We start from the raw sequence: 16,485 nt of genomic DNA, 5'->3' as shown, positions 1-16,485 counted from the left end.
GGATTCCACCGAAAAGTTCGCATCCGGGCGGCAGCCGCTCCCTCGGGGATCTAGACAGCACTTCCCATGGGGGAACCCTCCTCTCGGCCTTGTACACACTGCCAGCCCTGCTCGCACACACCACACCCGGGTCTCAACTGCGTCTCCATATCTGCTACTTCACAAGGTTCTCACAAGCAGTCTGGGCAGAGGGCGGGCAGAGGGGAAGGACCTGACTTGCAGATGAGGAAACAGGCTCGGACAGCAAAGCAACAAGCCCCCAATCACAGACACCCCATCGGGGTTTCCTGCTCTGTGATCCAGGCAGTCGGCTCCTCCACACCTGTCCCAGGTGGTCTCATGTGGAGAGGAGAGGAGAGGTGGAGCCAAGGGCCAGGAGACGCCCTCGCTGCTCAACTCCTCCAGCCCCTATTCGCTAAGGTGAGAAACCCCTTCAGTGGAAGGCCAGGCACTGTGCACTGTGGTCAGGAATTCTTAAAACATGAGACCTAAATTCCCACTGAGGTGTCAGTGGGTGGTTCTCGGGGCTGTTCAGTTTTCCGAAAACCAGGCCGTGATCTGTTGGGAAGCCACCGTCCCTCCCATCTCCACTGGAGCCAGTCTGACTGCTTCCCTCCAAGTAGCATCGCCAGGGCCACTGGGTTAGGAACCGCGCCGATGCCCTTAGAGAAAGCGCCTCCCTCACCCACTGGAGGGCGCACATTTGGATCCAGACAGCGAGGCCCCATGCCTGCGCCACACCAAAGGGCACGTTCAGAAGCGAGTGGGGTGACAGGCATGCAGGGTGAGCCACGGCAGCGACTCCGACTGTACCATGCTGTTTGTAGATAGGGGGTTTCCTATAGATGTTATCTTTTACGCCAGTGTCTGGGAAAGAAGAGAGAAACAAAAAGGAGAGAACAGGCGGGTAAGCAGCAAATGTGACGATTCCTGCCCAGTGGCCCAGAGTTAGAATCACCAGGAAGGAGCTGGGCTGAAGCCTCACACCCAGATCACGCAGCCCCCACTCCAGATGCCACCTGCTCTGAAGGGGACAGGGGGGACGGGGGGACAGGGAGAGAGGCGGCCAGGGAGGCCAGGGCAGCGAGAGCCCGGTGCGCCAGGAGCAGCCAGCAAACGGCCCTGCTCTCCAGGTCCCAGGAGGACAGAAAGGTCTCCAGGTGCGGGGGACTTGGGGACAGACTCACACCCACGTTTGTTTGGGGGTGGGCAGCTCAGCGTTTGGGGGAGCTGAGCAGAGTGGTGGGGATTGTGGGGACCTGCTGAGTCAGGGCAGGCGCGGCAGCTGCCCCGGTGACTCGATGACTCGGGGTGACAAGCGCAGCGTGCAGGGACCTACCTGGGACGTGGAAGTGGCGCGGTGCCTGCTGGTAGGTGGTGGAGGGCGGCCGGCTGTCCGAGAGCACCGAGAGGCTGGGTGTGCTGCGGCCACTTTCACTGCCTCCAGATGGCAGGGCGGAAGGGCAGGCGGGAGAAAAGCAAACAGTCTCTGAAGCGAAAGGCTGACTGGCACAGAGCCCCTCTCCTGCCCTCTGCCTCGGCAGGGACGGCAGCGCCCACAACCCTCCAGCCTGGGCCTGATGACTTGTTAATCCAACCTCGAGTTGAGCGTTCAGCGGTTCCATAAAGGAGCCGTAAGCAGGGCCAAGAGCTCGCTGGTGCCGGGGAGGTGGACCCGGCCGCCTGGCAGAGCCCGGGATCCTGGGCACATACCCCAGGGCCCCTGCGCCATGGCTGGCCGTGACCCAGAACCCTGCAGCTCGCCGACACCAAAGCCTGCCGCAGTCCTCCTTGAAGAGGCGGAACCCACCAATGCCACCGAACAGGGTTCAAGGCCTCGAATGTGGCAGAAGTGTCCTCAAAAGCCACTGAGTAATTTTGCCAGCCACAGCGTGAGAGAAAATCTGTATCAAACAGTGGTCATGTCCCCAGATACAGCCCCTTCCGAACGCGCCCCAGCCAGGCTCCGTTCTCAGCCCATCTGGAATCACTTCTGGCTCTGGGGAGGAGGTTGGATTAGTAGTCACAGGTGGAGGTGGCCGGGCTGCCCGGGGGACACCCCTGTGACCCCACACGACGTGAGGATGGTGTGATGGACAGGATGTCACGGCACTGGACATGCTGACGGGAGGCGTGCGGCCACGCGAGACACCCCCACTCGCCCCACGGACCCCGCAGGGCACTACAACACAGCTTGGTGGTGGGGCGCTCTGGACTTGGGGACCTTCCTGGGACCCTGAGTGACCTTGCCATGGAATGGAACCTCCTCAGTGGTGAGTGTCAGGAAGGGGACCTGCCGGGACCCTGTGGGCTGCTCAGACGTTGGCTCACAGGGCCAGAGGGAGCCCTTGCCTGGCAGGGTGAGCCAATGGGGCAGCAGGACGGCACTGCAGCCACTGATGGAGCTTGAGGGGACTCTGTCCCTGGGCGCATCCCTCCAGAACACCACAGAACCTCCTGGGCTCGCCAGCCTGGGCTCCTGAGCCCCCTGGTGGCAGCCTGGGCCTTGCACCAGCGAGGAGAGAGACCACAGGTCCCCAAGGGCAGCGGAGCAGGACTTTAACAGAAGCCTGGCACAGACTTGGGGACGGCTGAAGGTGCTCATGCCAGCTGGAGTCAGGGGCTGCGATGGCTCGGCTCTGCCTTTCTGTCAAGAGCTCCTGGTGGCCAGGGACCCCACCACGTGCCAGAGAAGACTGCATATGTGTGTGCACCCCATCTCAGGAGCACCCTACACACGCACACACAGCTATCTCAGGGGCCCCCGCGGCTCTTATCAGACGGCAGAGGGCTAAGACCAAGGGGAGACTGAGGCACAGCCTTGGTGGCCTTGGTGGGGCCTCTGACACCTGCCACTGAATCCTGCCACCTCGGCCCCTGCTGACCCCACTGCAGTGCCCTGTCCAGGTCCCTGCTGGGCTGATCTCCCTGGCCGGGCACAGGGCCCAGAGCCGCGGGAGGGCCCTGCCACCTGCAGGCTCCCTGCCTGCCCCCATGAGGCTGCACCTGAACCCAGTGTACCACTGACCGGGACCCCATGTCCTCTCACAGCACACCCACAACAGCCCTGAGGCTGTGGTCACTGGCAGGGCCCTGTCCTGGGAGGGGCTTGCTCGCCACTCGAGCCCAGCTTCCACCTTGGGCCTGGGAGGTAGAAACCCAGGACACTGGTGTCCCCGAGGCTGTGAGACGCCTCGCCAGGGCAGTGACGGAGCAGGTGTGGAGCCTCCCCCGGCACAGTGTGTGGATCCACCAGGCAGGGTCACGTCCAGAGCTCCCGCATCCACCAGAGGACCTGGGGTCCCTCGTCCCGGCCGAGGCCTGTGGCGGTTGGGCAGCCCAGGCCACTGCAGAAGCCTCCTTTGTCTTCAATTGAAACAAAAGTTTCAATTAAAACTGAAGAACAGTTTTGGGGTGCACAGGAGGTCCCTGCACACCCCCGCCACGTCTTGTCCTGTCCCTGATTCTGACCCCTTGCATCACGTGGATGTGACCCGTCTTCTGGGACAGCATGTTACACCAGCCCATGCGTCTCCTCGCTCCTCCTGGCAGTGACTAGCTGCCCTCAGTTTGGATGATGGTGCCAGTTCTGAGGAGCGCTAGCCAGGGACTCTGTGGAGCCCCGACCTAGGAATCATCTGCCTTGCGGGGACATCGGCTGTGGGTCTGGGGAGGAAGACCACCGCAGTGAAGCCCCCTCTTCGTTTGTGCCATTGCATCGTGGGCACCAGCACTGGTGGTGACGCCAGGCTGGGACGGTGTCCATTGTATGCTGCGCTGCTCCTCTCCTCTGTTCCAAGCTGGGAGGAGGTCGCACGTGTGGATGGGAGTCAGGCCATGCCCTCGATGGTGTTGCTGCCCACTGAGTGCTTCTGCGTGGATGCTTGTCCCTTCTCCCCATCTGCCTTTGTCTATCCCAGCCCTCCCTTCCTGCAATGTGGGCTCACAGACACCATGTCTCTTTGCTGCTCCAGTTGTGCCTGCCATGTCCTTGGTGCTCAGTGGCTCTTGGTGACCTTTCTCAAGGTGACAGCAAAGTAAAGCCAGAGCCTGTTATGGCCTCAGTCAAGACCCGTGCAGGTCTGTGTGTAGTGCCACATGCTGCCACTTCCTGTCTGCATCATTGACCACAACTACCCTGTAAGGTTGAGGGCCCAGGGACTCAGCAAGACGAAGGCACCCGCACGTACCCCAAGTGGGTGGGAAAGTAGGCTTGGCCCGAGGCTCACATTTGGGCCCTCCCCTTCCCTCATGTCCTGGGGACTTCTCTGTGTCTTGGTGCCCTCCGGGGCAAGTTCTGGGAAGAGCCGGGGGCTCCCAGGTCACGGCAGCCACGGAAGTCAGGCAAGAGGCAGAGCTATGAGTGCCGGGCTACCCTGAATCTGGTACTGGAGAGAAGGGCTTGCACTGGTGGCTAAGCAAAGGTACCAGTGACCAATGCATGGGGATGGCACCAAAGCCACCCACGGGAAGTACCCACACCCCGCCCAGAACAGACCCCAGGGTGGCGCCTCCCGCATGGGGCAGGCTGTGGTGCAGTGGCCTCCGACGCACATTCCACGGGCTGGAGGGCGCCCTCCACATGCTCTTCCTGCAGGGGTGGAGGAAAGAAGGGACTGGTGGCCTTGCCCGCCTTCCCCTGGCCTCCCGGCTGAGGAGGGGCTGGCTGTGTTGGCCCGGAGCAGGGGCCACCGGTGGAGAAGGACCCACCCTGGAGGGGTGAGGGTTCCATGTGGGGATCAGAAATGCACCCCGGAGGAGTCTGCGAGTCAGCTCAGCTGCCTGGGCACCAGGTGAGAGTGTGGACAGCCCAGCGCCTGCCCTTGTCTCTGGCCATACACTGCCAGGGTCCACAGTGTGACAACCACTAAAGTAGGGAGGAGAGCTGCGGCCTGGAGAAAGTGAGGGGCAGCGTCAACCTGGGTGACTGTATGGCTCCTTGAGCACTCTGGGTTTGGGCCTGCGCCCTCGCTGTGGGTCCTCCGTGGGCCCTGAGTGACACATGGCACAGTCCTGGGTGTCTCCTGCTCTGGGGATGCAGAGTGATGGTCTTTGCTGCTTCACCAAGGAGTCAGCACCACCTGGAGACCGAGCTACAGGGACACCCGTGAAGGGTGAGACCGCAGGACACACACCCAGGGTGTTCTCCGTGGACACACAGGATGAAAATGCACAAGAGTGAGAGGACCCCATCTGGTGACCCTCGGTGACAGGGACCTCCCACTCCCCAGGGTGGGAGACCCAGAGCCATGCCACCCTGCAGCAGGGAGGGACAGGGAGCCCCCCAGCTGTGTCTTCGCTGTAGCCTCTGATGCTGAGCTTCCTTCTGTCATGTCTTGGTCAGTGAGGCTGCGTAACGGAACCCCACAGAGTAGGACCTTCAACAGCATGCGTCTCCCCAAAGTTCTGGGGGCCAGAAGTGGCAGCCCAAGGTTGCAGGGTGTGCAGCCCCATGAGGCTCTCTTCCTGTCTCCTGGCCTGCCAGCAGCCTCCCACGTGGCCTTTGCTCTGCACGTGTGCATTGCAAGACATCTGGGCCACTTGCTCTTCTTACACAGCGTCTCGCTCAGCTTCCCATCACTGTGACAAAGCATCTGACCTGACCCACTTTAAGGAGGAGAGGGGCATTTTGGCTCAAGGTTGTAGAGGTCTCAGTCCATGGTCAGCTGATTCCTTGCCCTAGGCCTGCAGCGAGGCAGAAACAGCATGGTGGAAGGGCATGGTAGGGAGAGCTGCTCACCTCATGGCAGCTGGAAGCAGAGGGTAAAAGCTCCAGAGAGGAAGGGGCCAGGGACAGCCACGTCCCCACGGCCAAATCCAAGGCCCACTTCCTTACCTAGGCTCCACCCCTGTTCCCATCACCTCTCAGCAGTGTGCCTAGCACTGACGAGGTCAGAGGCCTGGTGTCCCCGCCACTTCCAAAGCCTGTCAGCAGCCAAGCTTCCAACACCATGAGCCCGTTTGGGGCTAACTCAAGGCCTCCAGCCCTGGTGGACACCTGTGACCACCTATGACTTTATCTAACCTCGTGTACCTCTCTGAATGTCCTTTCTCCACACAGTCCTGGGAGGTCAGGGCTTTAACACAGGATGTGGGGGACCCTGTTCAGTCCTCAGCACAGGAAAGCACAAGGCTGGGGTGCCTGTGTCCATGTGTCCTCAGGGGGACATGGATGGTGGGCGGGCCTGTGTCCTGGCCAGACCCAGGCACTGGAGCCACGCAGACAGAGGCCTGGCCCTGCCCCTGGGAGCCCAGGCCAAGGGCATCTGGCCCCTCCACACTGCAGCGTCTGCCCAGTCCCAACACTGACAGTGCCATCCCCACAGGGCTGATGTGGGCAGGGGATGGGAGGGCACCGGGAGGCAGCCACGACCTCACCTCCACCCCGTGCCCTCTGCCTGCGGCTCCCTGTGATGGGCACCAGCATTTCCTTCTGGGAACACGTACACACCAACATGGACAGACCGGGCGCACGAGACACACACAGCGAGGGACACAGCATGAGACAGAGGCCGGGGACCATGCGCCACTGGGGACAGGCACCCCCGCCCAGAGCCTGGTGCCTTACCTCGGAAGTAGGGGATGTAATGATGTCGGAACACGGAGGTAGGGCTTGGGTGTTGGGACAGGGAGAGGCAGCTACTGGTACCGACGCTTGCAGTACCAGCTGCGGGCAAGAGAGCAGGTCAGTCAGCCTGGCTTGCCGGCCAGTGCAAAGCCCCAAAGCTTCCTGGTCCTCTTTGCTAGGAACATTTGGGGCTCCTCTCTCTGGACATGCACATCTCTTTGAGGCACCCGAAGGGGATCCCCAAGGAGGCCCTGGACCACGTCCTTGCAGATGTGGGCCAACCCACCCTCAGGAGGATGGGGTGATGGGCCCAGGGCTGCTGGGCCATGGCACTCCACTCTGGGGGGCTCCTTGGGGTCAAAGCGCTGGAGGCCTGTCTGTTCCCAACACCCTCCCCGGCCATGCCAGCCAGGACAGGGTCTTGGCTCTCTGGGACTTAGTGCTGGGCCCAGCAGTCGGCAAAGTGGGTCTTCCTGTGACACGGGGGCCAGGGCAGGCAGCAGAGGGGCTCGGGAGAAGGGCTCTGGGGAGTCAGCCACTGCCGTCCACCTGCTGCCCCACCTGCACACCTGCTTATGCATTCAATTGCTCACTCACTCATTCATTCACTCACCCATTCACACATCCATTCACTCATTCATCTCTCACTCATTCATATACCCATTCATTCATTCACTCACCCATTCACACATCCATTCACTCATTCATCACTCACTCATTCATATACCCATTCATCCGTTCACTCACCCATTGATTTGCTCACCCATTCACTCACTCCTCCCTCATTCAGCTCCTCAGTCTCTTGCATTATTCACTCAGTCTCTTAACGCTTGCCAAGCAAGTTGTACCGCATGCGTTGCAAGGAGTCAATGAAATGACTTTGCAAATGAATGGGTTTGATTTTTCCACAATTTGCAAAAATGAGAGCTGTACCCATGAATGTGAACGGGTCATGCACAGCTGACCAGGAAGAAAGCAGCCTGGAAAAGTCACTGAGAAGGCAGTGGCTGCAGGTGTCCCTGAGGCCCTGACAGGCTCGGGCCGGAGCTTCACAGCTGTTGGGGAGCAGCACACAGTGGGGCAGGTGGGGAGGAGGTGATGCGGGTGGGAGGACCCTCCCCGAGCTCTGGCTGGGAGAGCCGGGGGCGGCCGTCTCTGGGTGAAGTGTTATAGACATTGGGACCCCTCTTTGGGCCCGCTGGTTTCTCCTCTACAGCCTGTGTCTCCCCTGGGGACGGCCAGCGTCTGGCCTCCTGCCTCTGTGGTTTTTGCTTGCCTGGTATCTCTGGCCCTGACACACAGCTCGGCACTCAGGGCTCCCGTGTGCCTCCCGAGATGCGCCTCCCAGGGGGTGCAGCTCCTCTAGCCCACGGGTGGCTAGGCTTTGTTCCTTTTCACCTTTACATTGCTAACAGGATGGGCTCTCTGTTGCCCCCACTGGTGATCCCACCCCGCCATGTTTCTGGTTGCACATGGAGCCCCCTTGAGAAGAGCAAAGCAAGGAGAAGCCCAGCTCCACCCAGGGCCCGAGGAACCAGAGGTCTGAGTACCTGGACGGCTGTAGTGCTGGGGCGACCGCGAGGTTGGGGTGTAGCGCCCGAGGCTGACAGAGCCAGCGGAGCTGGGGCTGGAAGTCCGGCACTGCTTGTAGGACCGGTCGTCCTGATCCCCCTGGGAGGGAAGACCGGGCTGGTGAACACGCATGTCCGGGGTACTGCCCACCCTCGCCCACCCCATCGCTGCCCACCAGTGGGGGACTCAACCTGGCCTCAAGACAGAATCCCCCTGCTCCTGCCCGGGAGCAACTGAGGAGCCAGGTGGGCCGGCGGCAGTGCTGAGCATGGCCCCTGAGCCCATGGCGCCTCCCCTCCGCTCCCCTCGCCTGCCCATCCTGCGGGCTGGGACTTTGCGGGAGGACGAGGACTTGGCATTCCCCTCCTGCCCGGCCCTTCCTGTCACCCAGGGCTCCTTGGAACGCGGTCTGAGAACCACTGAGATGGCTCTACCCCAGTGGGGACTCCCCATGTGTGTTCTGTGGCCACTGCCAAAGGACAGAGGGTGCCCCTCCCAGGTCCAGAAGCCCAGCTGAAGGAGCCCTTCAAGTGCACACAGCACAGCCCTGGCCCGGCAGCAGGGTACTGCGGGGAGTGGTCACAGCACTGGTGTGAGATGGTATCGCACCTGGCACGGGCAGCAGGCTGGCCAGCCCTCTGCAGCATGGCACGGTGGCCTGGGTCATGCCAGCCTAGCCTGGATCCTGCTGAGGGGTGGCTGCCACTGCTTTGCTCCTCACTGAGCACAGGCGGGGCCTAGTCCAGCCCTCACAGTTGCCCGGCCTGTCTGAGCTGAGCTTCCTCACCAGGTCTCTGCTCACAGCCTGCCATGTCCTCCTCCATGCCACCTCGGGGCTCCTTCCTGCCTGTCCTCCCTGAGCCCCAGGCCTGTCCCACTCTGCCTTAGCATCTGTCCCAGGGTGTCCCCTCCACCCTGGGCACCCTCTGGACAGCCCCAGCACCTGCTGAGCACCTTACAGGTGTGCCCTCTGCCAGCCTGGACTTGGGCCACCGGCTGCCATGGGCTGAGGAGCCTGGGCCGAGGCAGCCACCTGGCCGTTTGCTCGGGCTGCCTGGTGCCAAGGTGTCTAGCCAAGGCCAGCCCCTCCTGGCTGCCGAGCAGCAGCAGGGTTGGCACAGTGCCGGCTCCTCTCAGGCCTCCTGGGGCTGTTTCTAAGGGGAGTGGAGAGGTTCTCCGGAAGATTCTTCTCCAAAGCTAAAAGAATCAAGAGGAGGGCCCTGGCCTGGGAGGGGAGGGGATTCATCCTTCTAGAACACTGAAGGTCAGGCTGGGAAGCCAGGATGGGGAGGCTGGAAACCGGGGACCCAGCCAGGGCGGCTGTGGCCCTGGTCACAGTGAGGACCAGAAGCCTACAGGCTGTGTCGCTTCCCAATGAGCCCTGGATGTGGTGTCCAGCTTGACGTCCAGCCCAAGAGGGACTTTGCAGTGAGACCCACAGCCCTGTGTGAGGGCAGCCGATGCCTCTCCTGGGGAGTCCCCTGCAGGTGACAGTGCATAGCTCAGCATGCCAGGGCTACTCAGCTCTGGTCATTTACGGTGTCCATGGTGATGCCAGCCAGCTCCTGGGCGAGATGGTGTGGCACGAGGGGCCAGGGAGCCCTCCTCTGCCTCTTCCTATAGCTTGTGATCCTAGCAAAGTTATTTGACTTCCCTGTGCCTCAGTTTCTCCACTGGTAACTGGGGCAGATCACAGAAGTTCCTCCAGGGGTGCTGAGCACAGAGTGAGGGTTCAAGTGTGCCCTGCTGTCCCTGTCCTTCATTCCTGGCTGCTGTGACGTCCCTGGACTGTAGCCACCTGAGTCCGAGTCTGACTGGCAGCCACCAGCACCACTGATGAGTGCGGGTAGGAAGGCTACTTGCAGGCACTTCCAGAGCGCTGTCCTCGAGGGCCTGGGCACTGCCCACGTGGACCTGAGCTAACCCAGGGATGCCACAACCCAGGCCACCACCCGACCAGTGGCCCTGCCCCAGGCATGGGCTGCAGACTGGGGGACATGCAGATGAGACACGACTACAGAAATAACCAACACAGGAAGGCGTCACAGCCCTGGGGGCGGACTGAGGCCCTGACACTGGTCATCTTTACAAAGCAGGCGGCACAGCGCCATGCGCAGACAGGGAAGGCATGCGGGCAGGTGGGTTACCTCAGTCGGCGTTGGCGAGAGCAACTGAGATGACTGTGGACACAACAGAGTGGCCTGTTAGTGCTGCAGCACTGGGCGGGTACGGGGACACAGGTCATCTGGTGACTGGCAAGCCACCCGGGGCCCGTTCACCCGACAGCCCTGAGACCCAGACAGGGGACCCCACCTGAGGAGGGACACAGACCAGGTGCAGGCTTGATTTTGGAGACCTCAGTCACGGTGCCCAGGAAGGACAGCCCCAGCGAATGTCCCCACCCACCACTGTCCAAGGAGACAGATTTCCCCGGGAAGTCTGCTGGCGGAGCGGGGCAAGTGGGGCCATCCGGGAGCCCCTCCTCCCTCAACTCGGGGCAGCAGGAGGAAGGCTGGGGAGTGTCGGAGCTGGGCGGATGCAGCCCGCTGCCCAGCAAAGCACTGCCCACCACCCACAGAGCTGCGGCCTTGGCCAGCAGGGGGCCAGAGGACACGAGGGCCCTGGACCCCAGTAAAATCCTGGGGGTGGGCAGGGGCCAGGAGGACTCTGGGCTCACAGCAGTGTCCTCCTCCTCCTCCCTGGGGAGGCGAGGGCAAAGGCTAGGTCCCCGAGTATCCGGCCAACCTTTCCTCAGCCTGGTCCCTCTGCTGCAATGAGCTTCAGGACAGCGGCAAGCCTGCCACCCCACCAGGGAAGAGAGCGACCCTGCAGACAGCAGATGCAGGGAGGGACATCCAGACACAGGGACCAGAGTCAGGCCCTGGGTCTGAGTTCTCGCCTGGTCTCACATGTGGCAGGGCAGGAGTGCTCCCGGTGCGGGTGACAGTGTGCCCCAGGGACAGTGGAGAGGACATTGGTAATGTGACCAGGCACCTTAGGACGTGTCCAGCAGCTGCAGTGAGGACCTCCAGTGAGCAGGTCAACCCCAGGGCCACCCACACAACCCGCTGCCAGTCAGGTGGGGACAGAGCCAAGTGGACAGAGGTGTGGCCTGCAGCAGGCCAGGGAGAGGCCCAGGTGCCATGAGGGTGACTCGAGCCACACGGCTGCCCTGCCCAGGGGACAGGCCCTCATGTTAGGAACTGCCATGGCTCACACTCGCCCTGCATTGGTGGGGAGACGTGGCCTTGGAAAGGATGGCTCGGGACACTTGCACCCATGCTGCGTTCCACTCACGAGTGTGGTGACGTCATGGGACCCTGGACACCCGGCACCTAGCCTGTGAATTCTGCTCACACCCGCCCATCCCAGCCTGGCATCTTGAGGCTGTCCAGGATGTCACTGTACCAATGATGAGAGCTCTGGCAAAGTCCCAGGGCCCAGGGGCAGAGTGGGACTTGAACCCGGCTCTCTAGAGGAACCACCTCCCAGAGGAAGCACGAGAAAGCATAAAGAAGAGAGCCAGCAGGTGGCCCTTGGGTAAAAGCCTGGGCTGGGGCCTTAGAGGGGCAGGAGCCTGGTGGCTTGACCTCTCTGAACAGCCCCAGACCCACCTGCAACCAGGGCCTGCCTGTCACAAACAAAGCCCAGGCCATCTGGGGCACATGGCAAATGGGTGCCAGTCAGACCCCTCTAGACAGCTGTCACCCGTGTCCACAGGCTCCCCAGGGCCAGCCGGGGCCCTGCAGGTCCCTGGCCTCCTCTTCCCTTCACTTGGCCCTCAGCACCCACTGGCATGCGGGCGTCTGGTCCAGGTGTCCAGGCATCAGCGTGGCCAGGCTGGGCTCCCCCACCACGCTCGAGGCACAGCACCCCGGGGGCCTCAGCCCTTGCTTCTCAAGAGCACCCGTCCTGGGCTGCACAAAACACACCCAGGCCGATGGCCGGCAGAACCAACCCCTCCTATCCCAGGCAGCCACAGAAGAAGAGCAAATTCTCAAAGAAGAAGCTACCACATGACAAAGGTCACTGTGCCCAGGAACATCAGGAGGCGGCAATCTGTGGCCCAACCAGGGTGGGGAAGTGGCTAGAGGAGTCCCCGGGGAGGGCAGCGGGCCGGGGAGTGATGGTGCTGTGCAGCTGGGTGCTCAGAATAATGGAGAGGGGAGCACCTCATGCTCTGTAAAGATGCTCCGGCATGGAGCAAATCCAGAGGTTTGCATCCCTCTCCCTAAACAACAGGGTGTCCGACTTCCTGTTCGGTTAATAGCTCCTCCAGACCCAGCCCTTGTGCGAGGGGGAGTTTGTGGTCAGCCAGCACCAGGGATTTACTCAGGGCAACAGGTCACCTGTGGGACGGGGAGCCACGCGATCGACCACATGGTAACAGCAAGGGCACACGTGGGGGCTGATTCCCCCTTGCAGGACCAGCTCGCGGGCACGTGCACCCCCTGGGGGCAGGGCCGTACCTCGCCATAGCTCTGCCTGTCACCCACGGAGTGGCTGACATAGGGAGAGTAGGAGATCATGTCGGGGCGGTCGATGTTGTAGATCGCCTTGTTTTTGGGAAGAGCAGCCAGGTCTCTGTAGTCCAGGATCTCATCGCCGAGCTTTGCCTGCAGATGAAGACCAGAGGGTGCTGGGTCCCCGATAGCAGTGGCTGCTCCAGGACAGGAATGAGGAGCACGGTGGAGTCCCAGGGGCTGCGGCAGCTCGGCCATCAGCACCGGAGGACAGGACCAGGCGGACAGGGCACGGCCAGACCCAGCTGCCAGCCACGAGGGCCACATGGCCTCGAGAGTCTCTTCTGGGCCTCAGCTTGCTTCTCTATTAAGTCCGGAAAATCATCACCTAGCCAGCTCCAGGGCCTGGCGGTATGAGGCTCTCACTGTGACCTAAATGCACACACACAGACACAGGCAGGTGCAAGGCATGCAAATAAACTCGGTGCATGTGTACAGCTCATGCTCAGGTACAAAAATACACATGTATACACACAAACACACACGTATCCACCCACATAACACACAGGTCCACATAAAAACACACACACACAGGCTCACAAATATACATGTGTGCATGAGCAAAATACAAACATGCACCTACATGTATGTACACATTTAAACACATTCATGAATGTTTGCACACATAAAAACACACGTGTGTAGGTCACACAAATGCACAGCTGCATGCACACATACAAAACAGACATGTGCATGTGTGCATCCATGAAAACACTCATGTGGCCACACATACATGCCTGTGTGCATATGTGCAGATATAAACATGCAGATATACACGTGTTCATTTTGCATGTGCAAGCTCAAACACATGTGTGTACACATGTACACTGTGTGTGCATGTATATAAGTGCAGTGTGTGTATACACACTCAGGTGCATGGATACACACATACAAATACACAACTCATGCCTTCACACCACACATACATTTGTGAGGATGAATGTGTCCACTGAGGTCGTGAGAGGCACATACCACACTCACACCCACTCCCACACTATACTGCACTAGCACACATCTGTGCCACCCACACTATATTGCAGAGGACCCCAATACTGATCATGCCCAAGGCAGGCTGTGAAGAGCTAACCCCACGACTGCTTGTTTACAGAAGTGAGTCCGGCTGAAGCCTAGTGCCGAGGTCAGAGTAACTCGCACCCAAATTCCACTCCCACAACTAAACCTTCTGATTGGAAGGACAATGTTCTCATCACAATCATATATTTTGCCTATTCTGTTCCTAATTTGAGAAGGCTTTGTTTTGCCCTGTATGAGCCTTGTTTACATTAATTTCCATAGAAACTGCACGTAGCTCGCCTTTACCCCAATTGATTTCCAGTAAAAGTCAGCGCCTGGGACTATGCAGGGCCTTTGTCAGTTGCACCCTCATTGGTCGTCCTGGCCCCTGCTTTCTCTCCTAGTTCTGTTTCTCAGTGTATTTATTTCTCAGGCCTGCCTCGTGTACTGGGCAAGACACTAAAATCTAACTACAAGGGTCTCCAGTAATTGGCCTCTGTGCCACCCACCCTTTATATCCATCCACTGCCCATACATTTGCTTATGAACCCTTTAAATGCACTCCCTACCTGCACACCCACAAACATGTGCACCCACACACACACACACAGTAGTGCACACGATCACCCCACCCCACTACATTCACACACCCACACACTCAGCACATGTGAGCACGCACAATACACAGCCAGACGCCTGGCCTTAGATGGGGCTCTGGGACGCTAGGAGGGGATAGGACCTTGGATATGTCCTGGGCCCAGCCCACACCTGGCCACCCAGGCCTTCCTTGTGCTTGCTGACCGCTCGTCTGAGCCCCGCATGTGCTCAGGTGGGGCCCACCTGGCTGGAGCCGCTTCCCGGCCTGGGTCCTGGGCGGCCTCCTCCGTTACCGCCTGCAAGCTCACTCACTTGCTCCGCTGCCCGGCCTGGCCCCTGTGCCAGATTCAGGTGGCTCTGGGCTGGACCCTCCCTCCCCACATGGAGATTCTGCCGCAGCCTCCCTTCCCTAGGCCCTGCTGCCAGCGACGTCCCCCAAGCCCCGGCCGCGCCTCCAGGCAGCCCCTGCTCTTGTCCTGGGTTCCCAGCCTCTTTACCCTAAGGCATCTCTCCCCAGGCCTGCTGCAAACCAGGCTGAGTCCCACTCTGGAGTCCCCAGGGCCAGCAGCTCCAGCCTGCCTCCTCCAGGAAGCCTCCCCAGACTCCGGACTAATGCCAAGACTCTCCTGAGCCAGGCCCTGGGCTGCATGTGTCAGATGCACCCTGAGCACAGCCACATCTCACGCTCATGCAGCTCCTCATGGAGCCTGAAGTCAAATTCTGAGCCAGAGTTGGTGCCATGACGCTCAGGCCTCTGCCAGGAATTCCCAGCCACTCCCTCTGCGCTTGGGAAACCTGAAGCCAGGCCCTGGGGTCTCCCCAGACCCCATCACCCACAGTCTTGGGTGCGTGCTGTTCCTGCTCTGAGATGCACCCTTCCTGGCCTCTTCCTTGCTCATCCTCTCCCCTTCTGGACGAAGCCGAGGCCTCTCCTCCAGGATTCCCTCCTTGGTTTCCTGGCCCCATCTACCTTCCATCTTTCTCTCTGGGGCAAGGGGTTGACCTTTGTCTGCTGCCCACATGTCCTCCCCTGGCTCCCTCTCCCTATCCTCAGCTTGACACAGCCCAGGCGCTGGGGTCACTGAGACAAATGGAGTTGAAACCAGTGCAGCAGTGTTAGAAGGTGGGTGCTCTCTGGGATTCTCCTGTAGAAAGGAGGAACCATGCTGAGGCTTTGCACCTGCAGTGGATGTCAGATGCCAATGCTGAAGACCACACCCCACACTCTCACCTGCCTCTGGCTTTGCTAGCCTGGCCCCTCAGGTCAGCGAGACCTGGCCTTGGGGATCCCCTCAGGTCCCCCATATGGCCCTCCCTGATCCTGGCAGGAATCTGAGCAGGCAGCCTGAGTAATGAGCCCAGCTGCTGCCCATCTCAGTCCAAAGACAGGTTGCTAAGGTGGCCTTCCGGATCCACTTCTTCCCGAGCTGGGTCCTTGGGTGGTTGCCATGACAACACGCTATGCTCACTAATTGGAGGAAGGCTGCTGCAGTGTGTGTGTGTGTGTGTGTGTGTGTGTGTGTGTGTGTGTGTGGACAAGCGCTTCTTCTCCTTGCTTTCTTCTCTCTTGTACTGCATGCAACAAGATGAATGATCACCTGACCACACCTGACTCCCAGCTGCACATGCACGGCCAGGATTAACAGTGGAGGGCTGCTGCTTTTGCACTGTTGTACCCGCAGCTTTATTGCCATGGCAGAGAAAGGTTATGAAGCACTGTGTGCAGCAGGACCTAGAGAAAGGAGAGCCCCAGGCACACTCCACCAGCCGGCGGTGGTCTCCGCAGGGGGAGATGAACTGTGTCCGCCTTTCCTCTGTGCTGACCACTGTGTTTATTAAGAATAAACATGCACTGCTTTTGTAATTTAAAAAAAGGCAGCAAAATAGATTATTTTGCTGGGCCTGGTGGTGCATACCTATAATCCCAGCAGTCGGGGAGCCTGATGGAAGAGGATTTCAAGTTTGAGCCCAGCCTGAGCAACTTAATGGCTCAGCAAGACACTGTTACAAAATTAAACATTAAAAAAATGGACTGGGGATGTTGTTCAGGGCAAAGGCCCTGGGTTCAACCCCCAGTACTGTAAAAACATTGTTAAGCATCTCTCCTGTGTGCATGTCTGACCCCCGACATTAGGACCGATAGTGGCTCCTCCAGGGTCTGTGGGGAAGATGCAGCAGCCCCAGGCCTTCTGCTCCCTTCCCGTGCACATG

General features: G+C 60.2%; 1 protein-coding gene across 33 annotated transcripts in view; it reads right to left on the bottom strand.

Moving 5' to 3' along the window:
• Ablim2 (actin binding LIM protein family member 2) overlaps nucleotides 1–16,485 on the bottom strand; it is a 113,677-nt gene that overhangs the window by 30,929 nt on the left and 66,263 nt on the right. For 13 of the 33 annotated variants that reach the window (XR_002395895.2, XM_087187285.1, XM_087187288.1 and 10 more), the window contains 6 exons: nucleotides 12,610–12,756; nucleotides 10,288–10,320; nucleotides 8,119–8,239; nucleotides 6,569–6,667; nucleotides 1,340–1,441; nucleotides 814–867 (listed from right to left, as the gene is read on the bottom strand). Coding sequence is in view for 32 of the 33 variants with exons in the window: in XM_087187285.1 (XP_087043411.1) it covers nucleotides 814–867; nucleotides 1,340–1,441; nucleotides 6,569–6,667; nucleotides 8,119–8,239; nucleotides 10,288–10,320; nucleotides 12,610–12,756 (556 nt within the window). In the remaining variant the exon portion in view is untranslated. The other 20 variants (XM_087187287.1, XM_087187290.1, XM_087187264.1 and 17 more) reach the window with 7 other exon arrangements.

This window comes from Heterocephalus glaber, unplaced genomic scaffold (genome assembly GCF_053883595.1).
Source record: "Heterocephalus glaber isolate CG9 unplaced genomic scaffold, H.glaber_assembly_v1.0 deba00001509, whole genome shotgun sequence".
Classification (NCBI taxonomy): Eukaryota; Metazoa; Chordata; class Mammalia; order Rodentia; family Bathyergidae; genus Heterocephalus; species Heterocephalus glaber.
The sequence above is the reverse complement of the archived record's forward strand: the minus strand, read 5'-3'. Positions and strand labels throughout refer to the sequence as shown.